The sequence below is a fragment of the Sinohyriopsis cumingii genome, chromosome 6 (genome assembly GCF_028554795.1).
Source record: "Sinohyriopsis cumingii isolate HCF-2022 chromosome 6, ASM2855479v2, whole genome shotgun sequence".
Taxonomy (NCBI): Eukaryota; Metazoa; Mollusca; class Bivalvia; order Unionida; family Unionidae; genus Sinohyriopsis; species Sinohyriopsis cumingii.
The window spans coordinates 91097106-91120776 of NC_142966.1; the positions used below are offsets into that span (position 1 = coordinate 91097106).

A 23671-nucleotide genomic window follows, 5' to 3' on the forward strand; every position below is an offset into this window, starting at 1 on the left:
TCATGGATATAACATGGTGTTATTTTGTTCCAAATAATATCATGGATATAACATGGTGTTATTTTGCTATAAATCAGAGCAAGATATATGTTCCATCTACTGAGAGATGAAATTTAAATAAAAAGTGTCAGGCCCCTGCCCAGAAGATTGAATTGTCAGTCCCTAATATAATGGTAGTAGACCATGGTACCATAGCTGCCAAACCCAAAGTGCAAAAAACCTGACTGCTTATGAAAAAAATAAGGATTTTCAAAAACAAGTACTGATTTTAAAAACTTCAATGCATTATGTAACTACTTACAACATCTAGAACCATCTGTATAGCTGGACAATAATTTGATTAATTATTTATTGTCAGGAATGCACTCTTGCACCTTCTGAGTAAGTCATCATACACAGGCTGTTTACAGAAGCCTTTTGCACACCTTGTCTTTTTAATCATTATTGATTCCAATGTACTATCTTTCATTGATGATCTGAATTTCTAGCAATTTCTTTTACTGAACTAGAAATCCACTCACAGTCAGCATTAAAGTATGGTGAAAAATGAAATCCTCCTAACATAAGATAACTCAGATGACTATTTGTGATTTTACTGTCTGGAAAAAGTGTGCAAAATAAACTGCCAGCATTACTAGCAACTGAACAAGAAAGGTTCCTTTCTAAAAGGAATTTAGTAAAACAAACTTCTAACTGAATTACATGTATGTCAAGGTTCTCTCTGGTATTTATTTATAAATGTTTTAAGTTCAGGCTAAAGGAGCAACCTGATGTGTATTAGCTTTTTCATACTGTTTTAGGTCATGGGCACTTATATGCCCAACAGTGAAATGACAATTATACTATTTGCAAGATTTAAAGTTTTCTCCTTTCCTAGAGGTTTTCATAAATTTTAACATAACAGCATAATTGTCTTTCCAGTTCTGTTTTCCTTTCAAGGCTGGAGAAAATTCTGAATCTTCTGCTTTCATTTTCTATATGACAAAGATGAGATAGAGTGATAGCGGTGCAATGCCTTGTGCAATCCAATATGGTAACTAAAGACTAGCATGGTAGCCTTGACTCTGAATGAACCAATCATATTTTAAAACTCTATATCCCTATATACATGCAATATATTTACTCTAAGAATGGAACCAGGTGCCTGTTCTAAACAGAAAATTGCACCGAAATTGTTAATTTAATATTTTTTAAATACAAACATGGATTTTAGCAAGAAAAACATACGCAAGTATTAAGGTCCAAGATAAGGGACTTATACAGTAAAATTGGACACTTGAAAGCTATATGTTACGTATCACAGTATGTTCTGAAATACCGCAGTACAATGTTTTTCATGGTACCCAGCTCTACTACAAGCTATTAGAGGAATTAAATACATGCCTTATAAAGCAAGATGGCAAAATTAGCAACAAAGCACAAAAACATTTCTGGATCATGTCAACCAACAGGTGTTGCCCAGTTTAAACTGGACTTAATGTCAACCAATGATATGAGAATATAAGCACCACTTGTTGGCAAGAATTTGTATTACCCTGCATCAGTAACGACTGAACACAACATCCTCATTTCTTGACCTAGTTTATTAACTGGGAACCGTTGCAAAAGCCCAGACTGATCAATAATTTTCATCTGAGCATTCAACAATCAGGGATGCATAGCCATAGCCTTTGGTTAAATTAGCATTAAATTTTAAAATAACAATTAATATTTTATTTAAAATGCACCTACATTGCAATGTTGATATACACTTTAACTATCTCTACACTAAGCTACATTAAGAATCTGAAACACATTAAAATCAACTTCTAACCTATTTTATGTTCATCTCATTGGTCTGAAGATAACCATGACATCACTAACTGATTTGGTTTCTGTGAGTGGCTTCTCAAGCCAATTTATGCCATGAAAAGTCTATGGCACACTGGACAGGAGATGCTGCTTGGGGCTGCTAAGCAACAGAGTAAGTGCTGCAGTTCTGAGGCTTATGCTGCACTGCTTCTGCAGTTCTCCTTATCTCCAGTACATTTGAAACTGCACCAGGTGGAAGAATCCTATGTGAGATCTTCCAAAGAATTAGGGTAAATGATTAAGTGTTTCAAGGATGACTTATGGGAGTCTTTAAATCATTACTTCTGACCTGCCTGAGATCATTTTCCCTCCATCAGCTTGCCAATCTTCTCTGATAGTTGCTAGTCTAATATTCCTGGTGAGTCACAGCCTGCTCATCTCAGCTGTGATTTCATTGGTAGATGCAGGGAATGCTTGCCCCATGTGAGAACCTCAGTGTCTGCGAACTTGTCCTGCCATCTTATCCTCATCAGTTTCCAAAGGCAGTCCAGGAGAAAATGGTTCAGTTTCTTGGCATGGTATCTGTACACCATCCTAGTTTATCCAGCAGTGATGGAAACAAAATATCTTTGTAGACCTTTAGTTATGTTAACAGGCTTTCTCATATTTAGTCAGCATTGGAGGATAAGTGCCCTAGTTCTGACTATTGCTACACTAGCTTACCTTTAACACAGAGAAGCCTGTTTATTATCATGATGTAGCATTTGATTGGTTAGTCACTGGCTGTACACTGCAGGCAATGCCCTTCATTTCCAAATATGCCATATCTCATATCACAGTATGTTATAAGACTGCTCTTAACTTGGAAATATTATCTTTTATAGAAAAAGAATGACATAGATGCTTTGTGTGTAAGCTGGGACTAGAATTACAACATTAAGTCTAATGATAACAAAGTTATCTCCAAAACCAAGTTGGTACTTCTTTACAACATGGGGAAAAATAAAGATCAGTGAAAAAAATATTCAAACAATAGTAGTATCATTACATCTTTGTAATGCCTGAAGAATATGTCAAATTATGTTTCATTCCTCTATTACTAGCAAAATGTTACCAAAGTGGTTTACATAAAAGGATATAACACATTTATTGGTGAGCAAAATTTTCCAGTGTTTGGAAGCCCCAGTGGCATGAGACATTTGGTGAAGCAGAGAAGGAGAAGGATATCACTGTGTAATTCTAGCCCCAGGTTTGAAACAAATCTTTCTAGTAAAATATGTTTCTTTGATAATACTTACACAGTCATAATACCTTTGTAAGGTGGAGGGAGATATATGCCCTTACTCTGGAGAAACCATATACTGTCCCCTAAGGTATATGAGACAGCTTCTAGATAACCAGACTGGAAACAGACTCCATATGTTTGGGAAGTGGTTTCAAATGGTAAAATGTTCCCTCCTGCAAATCCAGGGGAAGTTTAAATGAAGATGTTGCACGACCCAGAAAAGCAACCTTTTGCACCATGGGTAAAGGTTCCTCCTGACTGAATTGAGCCAGTTAAGATGAAAAATATCTGATAAGACTGGAGAGGTGTACTTAGATCTCCATCCCATGGCAGTTAGAAAACAGTTTCACTCATATGTAAACTGTTCTAACTTTGTGGGCCAATATGCAAAGTAAATTCATTGGTGTGGGTTTAGTCCAATATACAGAACAGATGTCCCACTTTATTCAGAATGAAAGTGACCATGCTTATACGTTTTCCTTCCCTCTTTTGAAGGTAAAATGAGATGTGATCTCTCTCGATTCAGTGGCTTGGTCTTCCTGAGTACCACTTAAGAGCTCACACTGGCTCCTGTAGATGATATTCAGATAAAGTGTCCAGAAAAGAGGAATTATTACCAACATCTAATTCCTAATGAATGGTAACCTGTTCATGGCAATAAAAACAGGGACATTCATGAGTGATACTGATTCATCTTTTTGGAACTGCATGTAGATGGGTTCACCAATGTGAACTGTACTGGCCGATTTTGCCTCCTGATTGCAGTGAAGAAGCATGACTTATGAGAGCAGTTCAGATGGAGTTATGATCAACCAGGTAAATACCCATGAAAAATTCCACTTGGGCAAGGATACATTATCACTCGCCAGGTGAAATCCAACATTAAAAGAAGATCACATAAGTCTTTGATTTTTAATGATATCTTCTCTTCCAGTGATTCTGAAATGGTAGGTTTAATTGTGATTGGTGTTAACTGTTTCTCACTGAAGAGTGATTGTGGTATGGATGAATACATTGGTATAAAGTGCTCTTGTACACTCCAGTGAGATTATATTCCACTGCCTCTAAGGTGGAGTACCATCTCACTTGTGGGATTCTCCACCACTTGTTGTAAAGACTGTTTGTTCTTAAGGGCATTTTTAATAAGATCCAGATATGTAGGTTTGGTAAATCTGGGTTGGGGTGAAACACATGCCAATGTGGTTGCCAAATGCAGGAAAGGAACCTCTAAATTCTTGGTGATTCTGTTGCGAGATTGATGAGGCTAGTCCAAAGCTTCCCATTTGAGGAAGGTTTTCAGAATGAGGAGACTATCAGATTCCTTTGCTTATTGTATTACCTTCAGAACCTGAGTTGTTGGAGAAGTACATGCATTTGACCATTCCAATCTACAAAAAGACCATCAATTATCCAGGCCTAGTGGATCCATGACAGGTGAGACAAAGGTTAGGATTTTGGTATTCCACCTTGTTGCCATTTGGCCCAGCATAGGTCCCAAACAAGAATACAAAAGGTCAGGAGGCTTGGTTCCAATTTGCTGTTTGCGATAAGCCACCAGAGTTGAGTTTTCAGACAGAATGAGAACTCCACTCCCATGCAGGTTCTCCAGACACCAATGAAAAGATTTCAAAACAGCTTTCATCTCAAGGATGTTGATATGTAAATAATGATCCTGAGAGGGCCACACTGGACTAGAGGTACTATGCAGGTTAGAGGGATCCATTAGAGTGCCTTTATAAATTAGACATCATCCACAGGAAGTGTCTAGCAGCACTATGCAGGTTAGACTGACCCATGGGAGTGCCTGTATAGACTGTGTGTCATCTACAGGATGTGCTTAGCAGTACTATGCAGGTTAGTCTGCTGAATAAATGGTCCCAAAGTAGGTCCTTGGGTATTGTGGAATTAAACTGGATACTGTATACAGGACGTGCCTAGCAGCACTATGCAAATTGTAGAACTAGACAAGTTTGTTTTCTGGTGACTGATACTGTATGATCAATTGTGGTCATGGCCCACTGTGATCAGAGCTATATGGTCAAGTCCAGACATGAAGGAATATGGTCATCTTGGCTGATATGCAATGTCCAGTTCTTAAGGTTGAGAGGAGGCAGGGGATATTGATCCATGTAGCTGGTTTGTAGTTCTGATAAGCAAGACTCTAACTGAAGCTGTTGTTGCTCTCCATCTCACTCCCAAGTACATGATATTTTTCAAACTCTTGCATGCAAGCTGATGTTTTCATTACTCAAGCTATGTTTCTGCCTCATCCCCTAGGTGCCCAAAGAATTACCATAATCACACAAAATGTATGGTTGTTAGACTGGACTCATTCATTGTCTAAGTCTGTAAGACAAAATAGAGCAGACAATATATACATGTAGTGTAGTAAGTGTCCTGCTTTATGGACTTGTGAGTGTCAGTGAAGAGTTACCCACCATGATAAATACCTGTAATGGGGCACATGTGGCCTGTACATGTACAGGAGTGTTACCCACTATGATAAATACCTGTAATGGGGCACATATGGCCTGTACAGGTAGAGGAGTGTTACCCACTATGATAAATACCTGTAATGGGGCACATATGGCCTGTACAGGTAGAGGAGTGTTACCCACTATGATAAATATCTGTAATAGGGCACATGTGGCCTTTACAGGTAGAGAATTAGAACATCACTATTAATATTTACAAAGTGGATGCTAAATAATCAATTTTAGTAACATGAAACCTGTGGGAAGGCCAATTTGTTTGTGCTGCCTATACAGGTAAAGTCACTGAAGCATCACTTATAGAAATTACAAGTATGAGCTGAAGGCTTTGGAGTAAACCATGTATAAAAAACTTATCTGACCATGGTGGAAGCTATGCAGTACAATAAATGAATTTTCTACATTACAAACAAAACCAGCACATATAAAAGGTACTGAAGCATCATTATTGATACTTACGATGTAGATGCTATAATATCCATTACAAGACCATGTTACCGGTATGAAATACCCAATGAAGTTGTTACAACCCTATGGTCTTAAACAAAGTAACAGAAACGAGCAATAACCAAAAGGTTTTGTCAAATTCAACAAATAATTTATTTTCCTAAAACACAAAGTGAAAATTTAAGAAGAACTTATAGCATTGTCAATTAAATCCAAAATAGTCAAAAAAGTTCTATCACAAGTCCAATTGTATTTAGTTCCAACTGAATTCCTGTGGTATTCCAATTAAGTTGCAGTACTATTTTGTTTATGTGCCTTTGTACTTACAGTCTTTTGATGTATCACAATAATAAGGTCCAAAATTGTCCTTGTCTGAATTCACTATAATTCCAAATTAATATTTTAGTCCAAGAATATTACTGATGATCACTTTGTGTTTCCAGTGAATAATAATTTGAATAAATAATTAAAGCCAAATGAAAAATTGAACACAACAATAAGACTGATTCTGCTTCAAAATGTTAAGGCAAGAAATAGTAATTATTTAAGTAAACAACATTATATAAAAAAAACTATGAAACAACAATAGAACCTGGATGACGGTTAAAGTTAATTTCCAGAACATTCTAAGTTGTCAACAAGATAAGGTCTATTACTATTATTATAATAAAGGAGATGGCAAACATCAGGTACACTAGGTTCTTCCATGCAGGAATACCAATGTCCTAGATTTATGTTGACCTCCATTGATCCTAATATTTAATCTATACTCACAGAGAAATATTAGCTACGTATTATGCTGTTTGCAAAATAACTGGCCCTAGTCAGATACACAGTGAACTTGATTTTGGACAAGGTCAGATAAAAAATACAAATGTATATAACATATAACCATTAAGAAAAGCCAACAAATAATATATAAATTAAATATACATGTTTTATACAGGTAAAATCAGTAAAGCATCATGTATACAACTATGAATTAGATGCTAAGATAATATACAAACTTCACCGTAAGTACCCTGACTCAGCAGAAAATATGCAGTAATACTAAATGACTTTTCTATATTATGCCCCAGATATACACTTTTTAATATGATTATGGCAGTGTGATGGGACACCATCAGGACTCATGCAGATATGTACCAAAGGCACACAAGTGTGTGAAGATGGCAAAGTGGTAACATAGAAAATTGGGAAATTTTGTTCTCGGTGATAGGAAGAGCAGAAATGTTGGAAATTTATAAATGGAATATCCTTCCCTTTGAAGATGAAACTCTTCCAAGTTTTTTTTAAGTAGAACATTTCCAAACTGATGACATGAATTTTGCATGGTCTCTCTGTCTGCAGAGAGCACTTTACTCAGCACTAAGGGAAGTAATAACTGACAATTGCATGGGAGATCACTCTAACTGCCACCTAGGTCGACAGCTAACTTTTAGATTTATAGCTAAAGAGTTTTAACCTGGGATGGCTGAATTTGTGAGTAGTTCTCCTAAGGTATTATGAGTAGAAACATATTTTGAAGAAAGTTCATTTCTTAAATTGCAATGTATATTTTTGGGTGAAAATGCATACAAATTTATTTTCATCTTTTTCAGCTTATTTAAGTTTTTGTATCTATTACTCATCCTTATTAGCAAACAATAAATGCTCTTATTCCAACTTCACCAGCAGTATATTTTTTAAAATAATCTTCTGTTTGTGAACGTAAACAAAAAGTAAAATGTTTGATTTATATTTCTTTATTAAAAAACATTATTGTTACTAATCTGTCTACACTAAATGATTTTATCTAAGTAACGTTCCACTAAGACTTGGAGAAGAATAATTCTATTTGAAGCATGGATCCAAAAGCTGTAAAGCAAAATGTGCTAACGCAAAATGTGATCAAACTGCACTCTCAAAATTGCAACCAAGTGGATGTCATAGCAATTATATCTTCATGATACCATTAAGATGGAACTCAATTGCAAAAATCAGACATAAATTACCCTTTTCATGATACCACTGACATTGAACTCCATCATAAAAAGTTAGATATAAATTGCAAAACCTTTATGATGCCAGTGAGACAGAACTCCATCAGAAAAATTTGACCTAACTTACTAACTATTGTAAAAATAAGAGATATTACACCAGTGAAAATGCTAAAGGATGAGCTTTATCGAAAATCATAATTACTCAGTATTCATATGGCCTCACCTGATGACAGAAAGAGTGTCCTGAGTTTTAATGATGGGCTTTTCCTTCAATTTATCATACTCAGCAGCCAGCTGCTGACACTGCTCCTCCATGATGCGGTGGTAGTTAATAACCCTGTACTGATAGAAGTCATGCAGACATGTAATGCTGCCGATCCCCATCTCATGGTATACTTGCTGTATAATATCCTTAAAAGATTGAAAAATAAAACAATAGATTTTTGTTTTCTCTTGTAAAAAAGCTGATGAGTTAATTACCCTATCCTATAATCCTATTTAATTATAAATAAATACAAATGAAAACAAATGATGCAAAACTTTGATAAACACAAATCTGAATGCACTTTTGAAACCATACACAAATATACCATATTTCTACATATGAATGTGATCCATTAATATCTAAATAGGAATCTTTCCACACTAAGCTAGAAAAAACACTAATCTTGATAATTATATGATTGGAAAAAAAGGACTAATTTTGATAATTATATGAATTCCAACAACTAGCTAATATGCTTCCAGGAAATATTCCCATACATTTGTAGTTTTTAGTTCTTCAAGAATTTATTTTGTAAAAATTTGTAATTGCCTGAACACTTTAAAACATGCTAAAAATGCTAAAGATGGAAATCTGAGAAGATTTTACTTCATAGCTAATCAACAATACTCAGTGCAATACATTTTTTCTGCTGCTTCTATTACAACACAATACATGCTTTTGTGCCCTGGTTCCACCTACTGGAAAGCCAGATTCTCCATGCTGCATTGCATGATCTGCTGCAGTCCGAAGATGTCTTGTGAACTGGAGGTAAAATTCGTGTGAAATATCAGTCAGTGATTCTAGAATGGATTCTGCACAAGCTGGAGTAAAAGCATAAAAATTAAAAGATGCGTTTAATATAATCAGGTATTAGAGGACCTGGACTTACTAAAATCTAAAATAAATCTCTCATGTAACTTCCACATATATTATCCATAAATGAACCCCAGCCCAATCTATTTAGTATGAAAGATAACATGTGTCATCCTTTACTATATTATACTCAATCATTCCATGTCCACAGAAAATGTGTTTTATAGGTATTACTATACAGATTAATTACAATTTAAATTTCTTTTTTTATGACAGCCCATTCATTAGTTAAAAGTTAACTTAAAGCAAGATTATCCTATGTATACTGAAAATCAATATCCTGGACATAACATCTAAAACTAATTTAGCTCTAGTCAGGTATCCTTTTCTGAAAACAGTTGCAATGAAATAAAATGACAGGAATTTTTTTAGTCGATGTGACCCTTTACAAAATGAGCCAAATTATGGCTTCATTATCCTCCCTCCAAATAATAGAGGAAGAATTCAATAAACAGTTAATTTTCTATTTGGTGTTGGTTCCTACTAAATATAAGTATCTGTCTTCACTGGTAGGCTGGTTTCCAAAATGGTCAGTGAAACATTAATACAGATATTAAACCAGGTTTCCAAGAAAAACACTGACAACTCTATTTAGGATTATGGAAGAAGCAAGAACAAACTGGCTTAATAAGTGAAGTGATACCTTATAGTGAGGAGTCTGCCAAACCAAGCTTTTCTGCCACAGAGGCAGAATCTTATCGAGTTAAAAATTCATTCTTCTTATATTTATATACTGTAAGTCAGTTGAAATTAGTTTTGCACAGCAATTAATGTTAGAGAACAGCTATATTGTACCTGAGGGGTTCAAGAATATATTAACAAAGAAATTAGTAAAGTCTGTTCCTGATGTTGACAGTGTCCTTGAAATTTCACATTCTTACAATCAACAGAATTCTCAAGCAATTGAAATTTTTTTATCTACCTGGAAATAAGTTTTAAATAATCAACACCTACCCCAATACACAAGCTATACTGGTCATTTATCTGTCATCAATGAAAATGATATTTAACAAAAAAGGACTGTATTCTTTTCTATGTTGGAATACATGGTCATAAAAATTAACATCACTACAATAGACAAGCTTCATGTATAACAACTGTACTTTGAAATGCAGTATCTTCTCTGTTATGCTGCATCTTGTTATAGCAAGAGTTCTTTTGAGTACTGTATCTGAAGAAATAAGCATTGTTTGGATTGATGTATCTTATATAACAAGTGTTCTTTGGAATGCTGTATCTTATATAACAAGTGTTCTTTGGAATGCTGTATCTTATATAACAAGTGTTCTTTGGAGTGATGTATCTTATATAACAAGTGTTCTTTGGAATGCTGTATCTTATATAACAAGTGTTCTTTGTTATGTTGTATCTTACTATCATGAGTTCTTTGGAATGCTGTATCTTATATAACAAGTGTTCTTTGGAATGCTGTATCTTATATAACAAGTGTTCTTTGGAATGCTGTATCTTATATAACAAGTGTTCTTTGGAATGCTGTATCTTATATAACAAGTGTTCTTTGGAATGCTGTATCTTATATAACAAGTGTTCTTTGTTATGTTGTATCTTACTATCATGAGTTCTTTGGAATGCTGTATCTTATATAACAAGAGTTCTCTGGAATAATGTATCAAATATAACAAAGAGTTCTTTGGAATGCTGTATCTTATATAACAAGAGTTCTCTGGAATAATGTATCTTATATAACAAGTGTTCTTTGGAATGCTGTATCTTATATAACAAGTGTTCTTTGAAATGCTGTATCTTATATAACAAGTGTTCTTTGGAATGCTGTATCTTATATAACAAGTGTTCTTTGTTATGTTGTATCTTACTATCATGAGTTCTTTGGAATGCTGTATCTTATATAACAAGTGTTCTTTGTTATGTTGTATCTTACTATCATGAGTTCTTTGGAATGCTGTATCTTATATAACAAGTGTTCTTTGGAATGCTGTATCTTATATAACAAGTGTTCTTTGGAATGCTGTATCTTATATAACAAGTGTTCTTTGGAATGCTGTATCTTATATAACAAGTGTTCTTTGTTATGTTGTATCTTACTATCATGAGTTCTTTGGAATGCTGTATCTTATATAACAAGTGTTCTTTGGAATGCTGTATCTTATATAACAAGTGTTCTTTGGAATGCTGTATCTTATATAACAAGTGTTCTTTGTTATGTTGTATCTTACTATCATGAGTTCTTTGGAATGCTGTATCTTATATAACAAGTGTTCTTTGGAATGCTGTATCTTATATAACAAGTGTTCTTTGTTATGTTGTATCTTACAATAATGAGTTCTTTGGAATGCTGTATCTTATATAACAAGTGTTCTTTGGAATGCTGTATCTTATATAACAAGTGTTCTTTGGAATGCTGTATCTTATATAACAAGTGTTCTTTGGAATGCTGTATCTTATATAACAAGTGTTCTTTGTTATGTTGTATCTTACTATCATGAGTTCTTTGGAATGCTGTATCTTATATAACAAGTGTTCTTTGGAATGCTGTATCTTATATAACAAGTGTTCTTTGTTGTGTTGTATCTTACTATAATGAGTTCTTTGGAATGTTGTATCTTATATAACAAGTGTTCTTTGGAATGCTGTATCTTATATAACAAGTGTTCTTTGGAATGCTGTATTTTATATAACAAGTGTTCTTTGGAATGCTGTATCTTATATAACAAGTGTTCTTTGTTATGTTGTATCTTACTATCATGAGTTCTTTGGAATGCTGTATCTTATATAACAAGAGTTCTCTGGAATAATGTATCAAATATAACAAAGAGTTCTTTGGAATGCTGTATCTTATATAACAAGAGTTCTCTGGAATAATGTATGTTATATAACAAGTGTTCTTTGGAGTGATGTATCCTGTATAAAAAGTGTTCTTTGGAATGATGTATCTTGCATAACAAGAGTTCTCTGGAATAATGTATCTTATATAACAAGTGTTCTTTGGAGTGATGTATCTTGTATAAAAAGTGTTCTTTGGAATGATGTATCTTGCATAACAAGAGTTCTTTGGAATGCTGTATCATGCATAACAAGTTTTCTTTGGAATGATGTATCTTGTATAACAAGTGTTCTTTGGAGTGATGTATCTTATATAACAAATGTTCTTTGGAGTGATGTATCTTGTATAAAAAGTGTTCTTTGGAGTGATGTATCTTATATAACAAGTGTTCTTTGGAGTGATGTATCTTGTATAAAAAGTGTTCTTTGGAATGATGTATCTTGTATAACAAGTGTTCTTTGGAATGATGTATCTTGTATAACAAGTGTTCTTTGGAGTGATGTATCTTATATAACAAGTGTTCTTTGGAGTGATGTATCTTGTATAAAAAGTGTTCTTTGGAGTGATGTATCTTATATAACAAGTGTTCTTTGGAATGATGTATCTTGTATAACAAGTGTTCTTTGTAGTGATGCATCTTATATAACAAGTGTTCTTTGGAGTAATGTATCTTGTATAACAAGTGTTCTTTGGAATGATGTATCTTGTATAACAAGTGCTCTTTGGAATGATGTATCTTGTATAACAAGCGTTCTTTGGAGTGATGTATCTTCTATAACTAGAGTTGTTTGGAGTAATGTATCTTGTATAACAAGTGTTCTTTGGAATGATGTATCTTGTATAACAAGTGTTCTTTGTAGTGATGCATCTTGTATAACAAGTGTTCTTTGGAGTAATGTATCTTGTATAACAAGTGTTCTTTGGAATGATGTATCTTGTATAACAAGTGTTCTTTGGAATGATGTATCTTGTATAACAAGTGTTCTTTGGAGTGATGTATCTTCTATAACTAGAGTTGTTTGGAGTAATGTATCTTGTATAACAAGTGTTCTTTGGAATGATGTATCTTGTATAACAAGTGTTGTTTGGAGTAATGTATCTTGTATAACAAGTGTTCTTTGGAATGATGTATCTTGTATAACAAGTGCTCTTTGGAATGATGTACCTTGTATAACAAGTGTTCTTTGGAATGATGTATCTTGTATAACAAGTGTTCTTTGGAGTGATGTATCTTCTATAACTAGAGTTGTTTGGAGTAATGTATCTTGTATAACAAGTGTTCTTTGGAATGATGTATCTTGTATAACAAGTGTTCTTTGGAAGCCTTTATCTTGTAAAACATGTGTTCACAGAAAAAAAGAATTTTAACAAGTATTCTTTGGAATGTTCTGTCTTGTTTAGCAGGTGTTCTTTAAAATCCTTTTCTCATACAAGTGTTTATAGGAATGCAGCACCTTGTATACCCAGTGTTCTTTGAATGTTATGTTTTGTATAACAAATGTTCTTTGGAATGCTGAATCTTGCATAACATGTGTTTGTAGGAATATTGTACCTTGAATAACAAGTGTTCCTTGTAATATATTATGTTACAAAGTTAGTGTTATACAAACACTGTATTTTTTAATAAAAAGTATTATTTGGAATGCTGACCTTGTACAATAAGTGTTCTTTGGAACTCTGTACCTTACATAACAAGCATTCTTTGGAACTTTGTACCATATATAAAACATGTTCTTTGGAATACTATTATCTTGCATAACAGGTGGTAAGTGGAATGATGTGTCTTGTATAAAAAGTTTTCTTTGTAATACTTTTTTGCCCTGTCAACTGTATTATGATGCTGTCGAAATTTGCTGACGCAAGCAAGAAAAGCACCCATGCATATTCAGGTTTAAATTTTGGGCATATACAAATAGTGTACCAAAGTTGAAAACAGCCACTGAAGAAGTCACATGACTCCTAATACCTTACCAAAGAACCTTAAAAACGTCAAAGATGATAAGAACAATATAAATATCACTTCTGCCACCAGAAAAGTGATATACATGTCTTGTAATTCATAGATGATACAAAAAGTTAGTAACTTAAATACAGCTCAAGACAAACAAAAAACTTACAATCAAATCCTGTGTGAGCACATATTGCTGCCACAGATCTTCTCAGTAGTTTTCGACAGGCAACATCATCAATCACTGGGGGTGGTTTTCCCTTTCCTCTTGCAAAGTCACTGAAATATATACGGGTTTCTCATTAATCACACAGTATTATAGATAGTACTGCATTACATTATCACCTTATAGTTCAAACAGCTGTAAAAATGGGATAATAAATGCATGCACTTATTTAGTGAGGGCTATGCAGTTATATTTCTATATGTCAAACTTCACAAAATTACTAGAGTTTAATATATTTTATTAGCATACTCCAAAAAAGATAATTTATTAAAGAAAATAAAGATAACAAAAAAGAAATGACAGAATCAGAAATTAAATGGACTGGAGTAAAGTTGATGGCATGCTGTCATAAAATACCAGATTTTGGAAATTGCTCTCAGATTTGAACTGAAAGCAATATGAAGTAGTGCTACTTTGAGGTCTGACTATTACAAATTCCCACATCTACTCCCACACTGCCAATTCACTATTACAAATCCCCACATCTACTCCCACACTGAAAACTCACTATTACAAATCCCATCTACTCCCACACTGCCAACTCACTATTACAAATCCCCACATCTATTCCCACGCTGCCAATTCACTATTACAAATCCCCACTTCTATTTCCACACAGTCAACTCACTATTACAAATCCCCCACATCTACTCCCACACCACCAACTCACTATTACGAATCTCAGAATCTACTCCCACGCTGCCAACTCAATTTTACAAATCTCAAAATTTACACCCACACTGCCAACTCACAATTACAAATCCCCACATCTATTCCCACACTGCCAACTCACTATTACAAATCCCCACACCTACTCCCACACTGCCAACTCACTATTACAAATCGTCACAGCTACTCCCACACTGCCAATTCACTATTACAAATCCCCACTTCTACTTCCAGTCAACTCACTATTACAAATCCCCCACACCAACTCCCACACCACCAACTCACTATTACAAATCCCAAAATATACTCCCTTAATGCCAACTCATTTTTATAAATCTCAAAATCTACACCCACACTGCCAACTCACTATTACAAATCCCCACATCAACTCCCACACAACCAACACATTAGTACAAATCCCAAAATCTACAACTGCACTGCCAACTCACTATTACAAATCCCCACATCTACTTCCACACAACAACTCACTATTACAAACCCCAAAATCTACTTCCACATCACCAACTCACTATTACAAATCCCCACTTCTATCCCACGCTGCCAACTCACTATTTCAAATCCCCATATCTACTCCCACATCACCAACTCACTATTACAAATCCCCACATTTTTTCCCACACCACCAAACCCAACGATCAAACATATTATGTTTCTTCCCACTATGACTCCATGTACACAAGTTTAGTTTGATTAAAAATTTTTAAAAACATCACTCTTTAATACATTTATACCATCATACTTTAGATCTTAACATCCCTGCCTGTCTTTGTAAATTTTCAAAGATTAAAATCATTCCGTACTAAAGTACTATCAAAGACTTTTTATTTGACACCCATGATGGCATGTTTGGTGATATCCTATTTTCTGACCCCTTTGGACCCCTCACTTAGGACTTTTTGGGCAATAACGACATTATGACATACATGATAGATCTTCAGTTATTTGAAAACTGTGGCAAAAAGATGATACAAACCTAATCAACAGAAAAAAGATGAAACTTAATGGAAAAAGGAAGATAAACACATAATCAACACAAAAGGAAGATTAAAACATATTCAACAGAAAATAGGCAGAGAAGTATTTTTAAACTTATAACCCTACTCTAAAGCACTGAAAGGGTGGGAATGTGGAGAGACTGTGGATGGAAGAATTTTTTTAAAACTTAACAGGTAACTTGTCTTGCTCTGGAATGTCAATTACTATGTGTGCAAGTAATATAATGAATAGAAGAAACATTGTTTTTGCAGTGGCAAAAATCTCAGAAGCCTTCAATTTACTGTCCACACCAAATGGTTTAGTGACAAGATATTATTTACACCTTGATCTCAACTCTTTGACCCCAAAGGTCAATGAGAGGATTAAAATCGGATGCCAAATAATCAATTTTTACAGCCAATACAAGTAAAATCACTGAAGAGATGCTTGTAGTAACAACATGTACAAAGTGGATGCCAAATAATCAATTCTAGTAACAAGTAACATGTAAGAACATCAATTTTTACAGCCAATACAGGTAAAATCACTGAAAAGATGCTTGTAGTAACAACATGTACAAAGCGGATGCCAAATAATCAATTCTAGTAACAAGTAACATGTAAGAACATCAATTTTTACAGCCAATACAGGTAAAATCACTGAAGAGATGCTTGTAGTAACAACATGTACAAAGTGGATGCCAAATAATCAATTCTAGTAACAAGTAACATGTAAGAACATCAATGTCTACAGCCAATACAGGCAAAATCACTGAAGAGATGCTTGCAGTAACATGTACAAAGTGGAAGCCAAATAATCAATTCTGGTAAGAAATTACCCATAGGATGGCCAATGTACTGCTTATACTGGCAAAATCACTGAAGCATTGCTTATAGTAATTAAAAGTATGAGCTGTACGCTATTAATTAAACCATGTATAGAAAACTTACTTGTATATATCTGACAACAATGGAAGCTATATAGTAAAATAAATGAGTTTTCTATATGGCGCACAAAACCTTCATAATAGAAAGGTACTGAAGCATCATTATTGATACTTATGAAGTCTGCGTTACAATATCCATTATGAGTCAATGTTACCTGTAATGTTCTATACAGGTATAATCAGTAAAGTGTTATGTATACAACTATAAAATTAGACACAAAGACAAGATAATATAGAAACTTAACTATACATATCAAGATTCAGCTAAATTATACAGCAATACCAAGTGGGTTTTCTATATCATGCATCAGACATGCACTTATCAATATGGCTATAGCATCTGTGAGGGGACACCATCACAACCCATGCAGACATGTAACAAAGGCACACAGGTGTGTGTAAAGACCATGAAGTGATAACATACAGAAAGTTAGAAAACATCGTCAGTGATAGGAAGACCAGAACAATTAGTAATCTATAGATGGAGTAGACTTCCCTTCAAAGATGAAACTCCCCCAACTTGTTTTGAGGCAGAAAACTTACAAGCTGTATGAGCAGATTTTGCAAGGCATCTCTGACTGTTGAGATCATTCTACTTATCACAAATGGAAGTAGTAATGACGAATTCAAGGGATTTGGCGCCAATCCTGGCACCAAGGGGATATCACCTAGTGAATGCCACCTAGGTGGGCAGATAACTTTTAACTATTTAGCTAACAGCTTTAACATGGGAGGACTGGATTTGCAGCATGGTTCTCCTAAGCTATTATGTTTGGGTAACAAATATGAAGAAGAAACTGAGGTACACTGTAGTACACAAGACATCCATATAATTTAGTAATTTCACATATTTTAGCATATGTCCTAATTTATGACCCCATGATCACCACAGACCAAGGGGTCACATTGGAAGTATGAAACCATATGGTTAACCTATATCCCATTTCAATTAAGTTGAAATACCAAGTTCATAAGATGTATCTTGGACTGTAAAAAAGTTTCTGACTGTTATGGAATGTTAGTTTCATGACATCCTTTGTTTTTATGCTTGATTCCTGCAGTGGGTCTCCAGAGGCTATTTAGTGGCTTAAAATCTACTATCTATTTGATACCAATGAAGATATGCTTTGATGGCATGCTAAGTTTTAGCCACTTTGACCATCCCCTGTTTCTCAGGATCCAGCGATTCTACTGGAATTCCAACACCTTCCTGCAAATGTAGACTCAATAGCAATATCACATTCCATGTTTGAGAATTCTATCATGAAGACTGAATAAAAGTTGTTGCATTTACAAGAAATTTGTTGCATGGACATACACACATATGGAAATGGACACTAAACTGATATCCTCCCTTTTCCCCCTCAAAAGCAGGTCAAATAAATATCTGAACTTATCAATTATTTTGGAACAAATCAGGAACAATCAATTTCTTCAGAACAAATCTGGACTAATAAATTTCCTAGGAACAGATTTGGACTAATCAATTATATAGGTACAAATCAGGACTAATCAGTTACTTAGGATCTGATCTAAACTAATTGCTTAGGAATAATATTTGGACCAATCAATTACAAAGGAACAGAAAAATAGTTTGAAGAGAAGATCTGGCATCTTAGACTTTGCATCTTTGTCCACATATGTTATGTATGAGCCTGCTGGCTGGACTGGAAGCTAACTTTCCATGTGTTTATATTTATGAATGCGCTTATCATTCAGATTTTATGACAGCATGATAACATTTAATTTATAGTTTATTTCATGGTCAGGACATTTGATAAAGATATAAGAATAATATATTTGCTATGAGTATAGTCCATTATTTCAAAAAGGTACTCGAGTTTTCCAACTTATCTTAAAATTTAGTGACCTATTCTCAAATTTAAAAAAAACAGTCACTGCAGTTCTAATCAACATATATAAAAAGTACATTAAATTTCATAATATTTTACACCTTTTTACACAATGATTGAAAAGTTATCTTTAACCTTGTTCATCAAAAGAAATCTGCACTCTCACCTGCTTCTGTCTATAGGTGTAAATGGAACAGGACCAAGTGTTTTTGACCTCCGAGGTAGACCAGTGTACTCAGGAATTGGGGGTGTCACAGGAAATGTAACGTCTGCATCTACACCAGCCTTATCAACAAAAGATATGCTTTAATACCTCTTTTCTTTATCAATATTGGATTTAATTACAATCGCTTACAATATCACACAATGTAAAGGACTAATCCTCATTACATCCATATCTACCTATAATTAGTATTGGGAATAGGCTTAAATTGTAATATCATTAGTTGTTTTATCATAATAAATTGGTTATCATTTTATAAACAGTTAATGATATTTTCAAATAAAACCAAGTTTTAATTAGTTCATTGCACCTACCAGATTATATAAATACAGTTTCTGACTTGACTGAGTTTAACCAATCACAATATCAAATGAGATTGTTGTTGTTGTTGTTGTTGTAGGGTTTAATGCCATTTTTAAGCACACAATAGGCTATACATGGTGACCAGTATTAATGGTGGAGGAAGAACCCCGGAAAGAACCACCGACCTACGAGAAGCTACTGGCAAGCTTTCTCACATACCCACATTAGCCGAATCAGAGACTTGAACCCATGCAGACAGAGGTGAGATGGCAGTGATCCATAATGGAGAGTGCTTTAGACCACTAGGCCACTCGAGGCCCCATCAAATGAGATACATAAAAAACAAGTAAAACGCTGAACTTTGCTTCATGGGAGTTTGGAGAAACATGCTTAAGAAATAATGTTAATCAAAGATTTCTAGATAAATAATCTGATGGTTCTTAATTGATTACAGAATAAAATGTTTGGTCATTTGACACATCTGACCGATTTGTAATTACTATTACTTTTATATAGTGAATCAAGCAACATACCATGTCTTTCATGTGAGTCATGGACACTTACATAGGTGGTCATTTCAGATTACAAAACGTGTAGATTTAATGCATTGTTTCCATAATCTAAATTGTAAATCAACTTGTTGCATGAATTTTATATAAGTACTCATGTATGATCCTCTACTGTCGTCATTGCTTGTATGTTTAATATTGCTGGATATATCATGAATATGGTACAGTAATTGTGTATTACCTGGCTTTCCTGTTGCTGCTGCTGAACACCTGCAATCAAAGAGCGTAATTTCTTAGCATGCTGAATCAGTCTGATGGTGTGGAGAGTTAAAGGATCAGTTTGAAAACTCTCTGGAGGAAGAGGTCTGCAAAAATATGGAAAACTTGAACAAATCATGTACTACACAATGAAAGTAAGAAGACAATGGCAAGCAACCTAGACTCCCTAGCTCATTGCTGGGCTGGTATGTTGTTTCAATGACTAACTATAACTGATTCTCAGTTTGTAAAATGAACATAGTAATCAGTGATATTCCATTACAAAACATCCATTGTTTGGAAGCAGTGTATGTTACAAAATGACCATTGTGACTGTCATATTATATGCTGCATAGGCACAATTTTCATTTAGGATCAATTAGATATCATAAGGAGTCTTTCAAGGCTGATATGACCACTCATTCATGGGAAATAGTGCCAACAGATTTTCAAGATGACCACTGTGGTAGGAATACTGAATGTCTGAATGGCATGATTAAGACCAACTAGACATGATACCAAAAACATGTCACACATTCAGGCAGAACAGTAATAACTATTATTAAGATGACCACTGTGGTAGGTATACTGAATGTCTGAATGGCATGATTAAGACCAACTAGACATGATACCAAAAACATGTCACACATTCAGGCAGAGCAGTAATAACTATTATTAAGATGACCACTGTGGTGGCCATATTGGGTATCAGATAAATGCATGGGTTCGAGTCTTGGATTCAGCCAATGTGGGTATGTGAGAAAGCTTGCCAGTAGCTTCTCATGAGTCGGTGGTTCTTTCCAGGGTTTTCCCGGGTTCTTCCTCCACCATTAATACTGGCCGCCATGTATAGCCTATCATGTGCTGAAAAATGGCGTTAAACCCTACAACAACAACAACATCAGATCAACACCACTTTCATTCTAGACTAAATACTGATGAAAACCCCATCGCAACATTCTTTTAATTCAGGAGGATTGGCAATAACAAAATTCTCAGATGGCCATTGTGTGGCCAAACTGGACATCAAATCAGCACCATTTACATCTTGGAGCAACTTGAGTTCATAAGAGTTCTATGATGAAAGCTTCATGTTCAAATGACCATCTATTCCATTGCAGCAATAACAAGATTTTCAAGATGGCTGCTGTTTGGCCATCACATCAGGACCATTTTCATATACAACTAAGTAGATACATAAAAAGTCTTCTGATGAAAAATTCATGGCAATTATGACAGAAGAAGTAGTAATAACAAGGTTTCAAAGATGGCCAATGTGACAGCCATATTTCAATCAGAAAGGCACCATTTTCAATGAGGAACAAACAAATCATAAGAAGTGTTTTAGTGAAAATCCCATGCTGACATGAGCATCCATTATGAAGGAGAAGCCATAACATGATTTTCAAGATGGCTGCTGTGATAGACATATTGGATAACAGACTGGCACCATTTTTCCTTTAAAATCAACCAAATAAATTCAAGAAGTTTCTGGTGAAAACTGCATCTCAATATGACTTTCCATTCATAAGGTTTAACGATAACAAGATGTTCAAGATGGCTCCTGTGGCAGTAATACTGGACATCAGATTCAACCAATTCTTCATCAGGATTGTCCAGACATCATAAGAAGTTTTTAAGTTCAAACTCCATTCTGATATCAGTAATGATAACAATATTTTCAAGATGATCATTGTTGTGGCCATATGGGACATCAGTGTGGCACCAGTTTCATTTAGGGCCAACTAAAATTACAGGGTAATCCTCAAAATAGTTTAGCAATAACAAACTTATCGCAAGGATAGACAACAGATGATTGTTATGTGTATTTCACTTGCATTATTTGTTTGTTTTTTTAATTCATTATATGCTATGGCTTATGTACAATTGTGTCTTGTCCAAAATAAAGTTCATTTTCTACTTGAACAGGATCATTGATTTTTTAACATTATTCTGTAAACAACTAATACATAGCTAATATTTTTTCTGAAAGTGTGGGTTTAATATTAAGATCATTATCAAAAGAAGTAAACATATTTAATTTGGTTTGAGTCAAGGACATTGTGTTTACCATGTTTTTTATTATAATTTTTGTAACAGAATGTTCTAGAATGGAATTTTCCATTAAGTAATAGTTTTTTAGAACTGGTAATTGTGACCTAGGTCAAGTAGAGGGCGTTCCATCTTGTTTACTGGGAAAATTATTTATTCATCTTGAGGCTGACTCAATTGTTCTGTTCAGTATTTCATTTGGGCTGGAGTTAAATTATTCAAATTATTTATTCACTGGAAATATAAAGTGCTCAATAATATTCTTGGAGAAAGACATTAATTGGGAATTATAGTGAATTCAAACAAGGAAACCTTAGATTATATTACTGTGATTCACCAAAAGACTGTTGGCACATTATTACAATTTAAGCCATTGGTACATTAGTACATTAGGACTACAGGCGACTAAAGGCACCTCAACACCTTTGATGTTGGAAACTCAAGTTTATTCAGACCTTTATTCATTAGGACTTGTGTTAGTAGTTCTAGAATTATTTGGATTTAATTCGCAATACCATAAGTTCTTTTACATTTTCACTTTGAATTAAATGGAAATAAATTATTTTTTGAATTTTACAAAGCTTTAAACTTCCCACTCTTTTCCATTACTTATTCATGACCATAGAGTCATAATATGATGGACAACGGAAAACAAACCATCCCGTAAGCTCTTCTGGTCTATGATCAGTAGAGCTAAAAAACAAAATGTAATTCTTTATACCATCTATAGCGCTGTAACAATTCTTTCATTCTTTTAAATCCCTTGCCTCTTACCCTCTGTAACTTATCAATGATGAAATATTATCAAAGACCATGAAGACATGTTCTGATGACATCTCATTTTTTAAATATCTTGAATCCCATATTAAAGAGACCAAAGACCAAAAATGCTTTATAACATAGATGATATATACCGAGTTATTAAAAAGAGCTATAACAAAATGATGAGAAAAAAAACACAAAACATAATCAACAGTCAAAGGGCAGTACATTTTTACCTTATATCCCTGCTCTGAGGCTCTTAAGGGGAGGAAGTAAGTTGGGAAACTGGGGTTCCACTGAAATTTGGAAAACTTGTATCCCACTGGGAAATTACTATCCAAGTTTAATACCCATGCAAGAAGAGATACTTTTTTGCAGTTATAAACATCTCAAAAGCATTCATTTTTTTAATACCCATGACAACATGGTTTAGTTACCTTTTTTGGGGGACCTTGCAACTTCTGCCCTTGGGCCCCATTGGTCAATGAAAGGGTTTGAATCCATTCAATGCATGAATACTCAATGATTTTGACACCAAAAATTACATATTCAAGTGATATAAGCTTCTGACCCCAGTAACCTGTTTGTTTCCCTTCCTTGCCCAGAATTCCGGGGGTCAACCATGAACAATGTTCCATGCATGATATATCTGGAGTAATTTAAGATCTGTACCAAAATGAAAATAAAACATGAAAGAAGGATGAACATATTACATATTTTTCACCTTAAACCTTGACCCAGGATTTGGAATCCTTCCAGCAAACCAAAACCCCAGAGGAAAGTCACCATCCAAATCTGACCATCGTATAATGAATGGTACAAATATTTTGGTTTTTGTTATTCACAAGAAACATGGCAAAGGATGTTTAGACATATGCATGGAAAGTTCTGGCATTTTTCAAAACCAATCATTTCCATTTAGGTATTATGAAATTGAGGACCAAATGCAATTACTTCACAAATCCAAAACTGAAGAATCTGACAATGG

At 34.3% G+C, this 23671-nt stretch overlaps 1 protein-coding gene across 2 annotated transcripts in view; it reads right to left on the reverse strand.

Annotated features, from left to right (window-relative positions):
* Nucleotides 1–23671, reverse strand: part of LOC149797434 (STAGA complex 65 subunit gamma-like) — a 54057-nt gene that overhangs the window by 18104 nt on the left and 12282 nt on the right. For both annotated transcript variants that reach the window (XM_089962230.1, XM_089962231.1), the window contains exons 3-7: nucleotides 19853–19976; nucleotides 18743–18861; nucleotides 14056–14165; nucleotides 8962–9083; nucleotides 8221–8408 (exon numbers count right to left, since the gene is read on the reverse strand). In XM_089962230.1, coding sequence (XP_089818356.1) covers nucleotides 8221–8408; nucleotides 8962–9083; nucleotides 14056–14165; nucleotides 18743–18861; nucleotides 19853–19976 — 663 coding nt within the window. The remainder of the gene's footprint in view (nucleotides 1–8220; nucleotides 8409–8961; nucleotides 9084–14055; nucleotides 14166–18742; nucleotides 18862–19852; nucleotides 19977–23671) is intronic.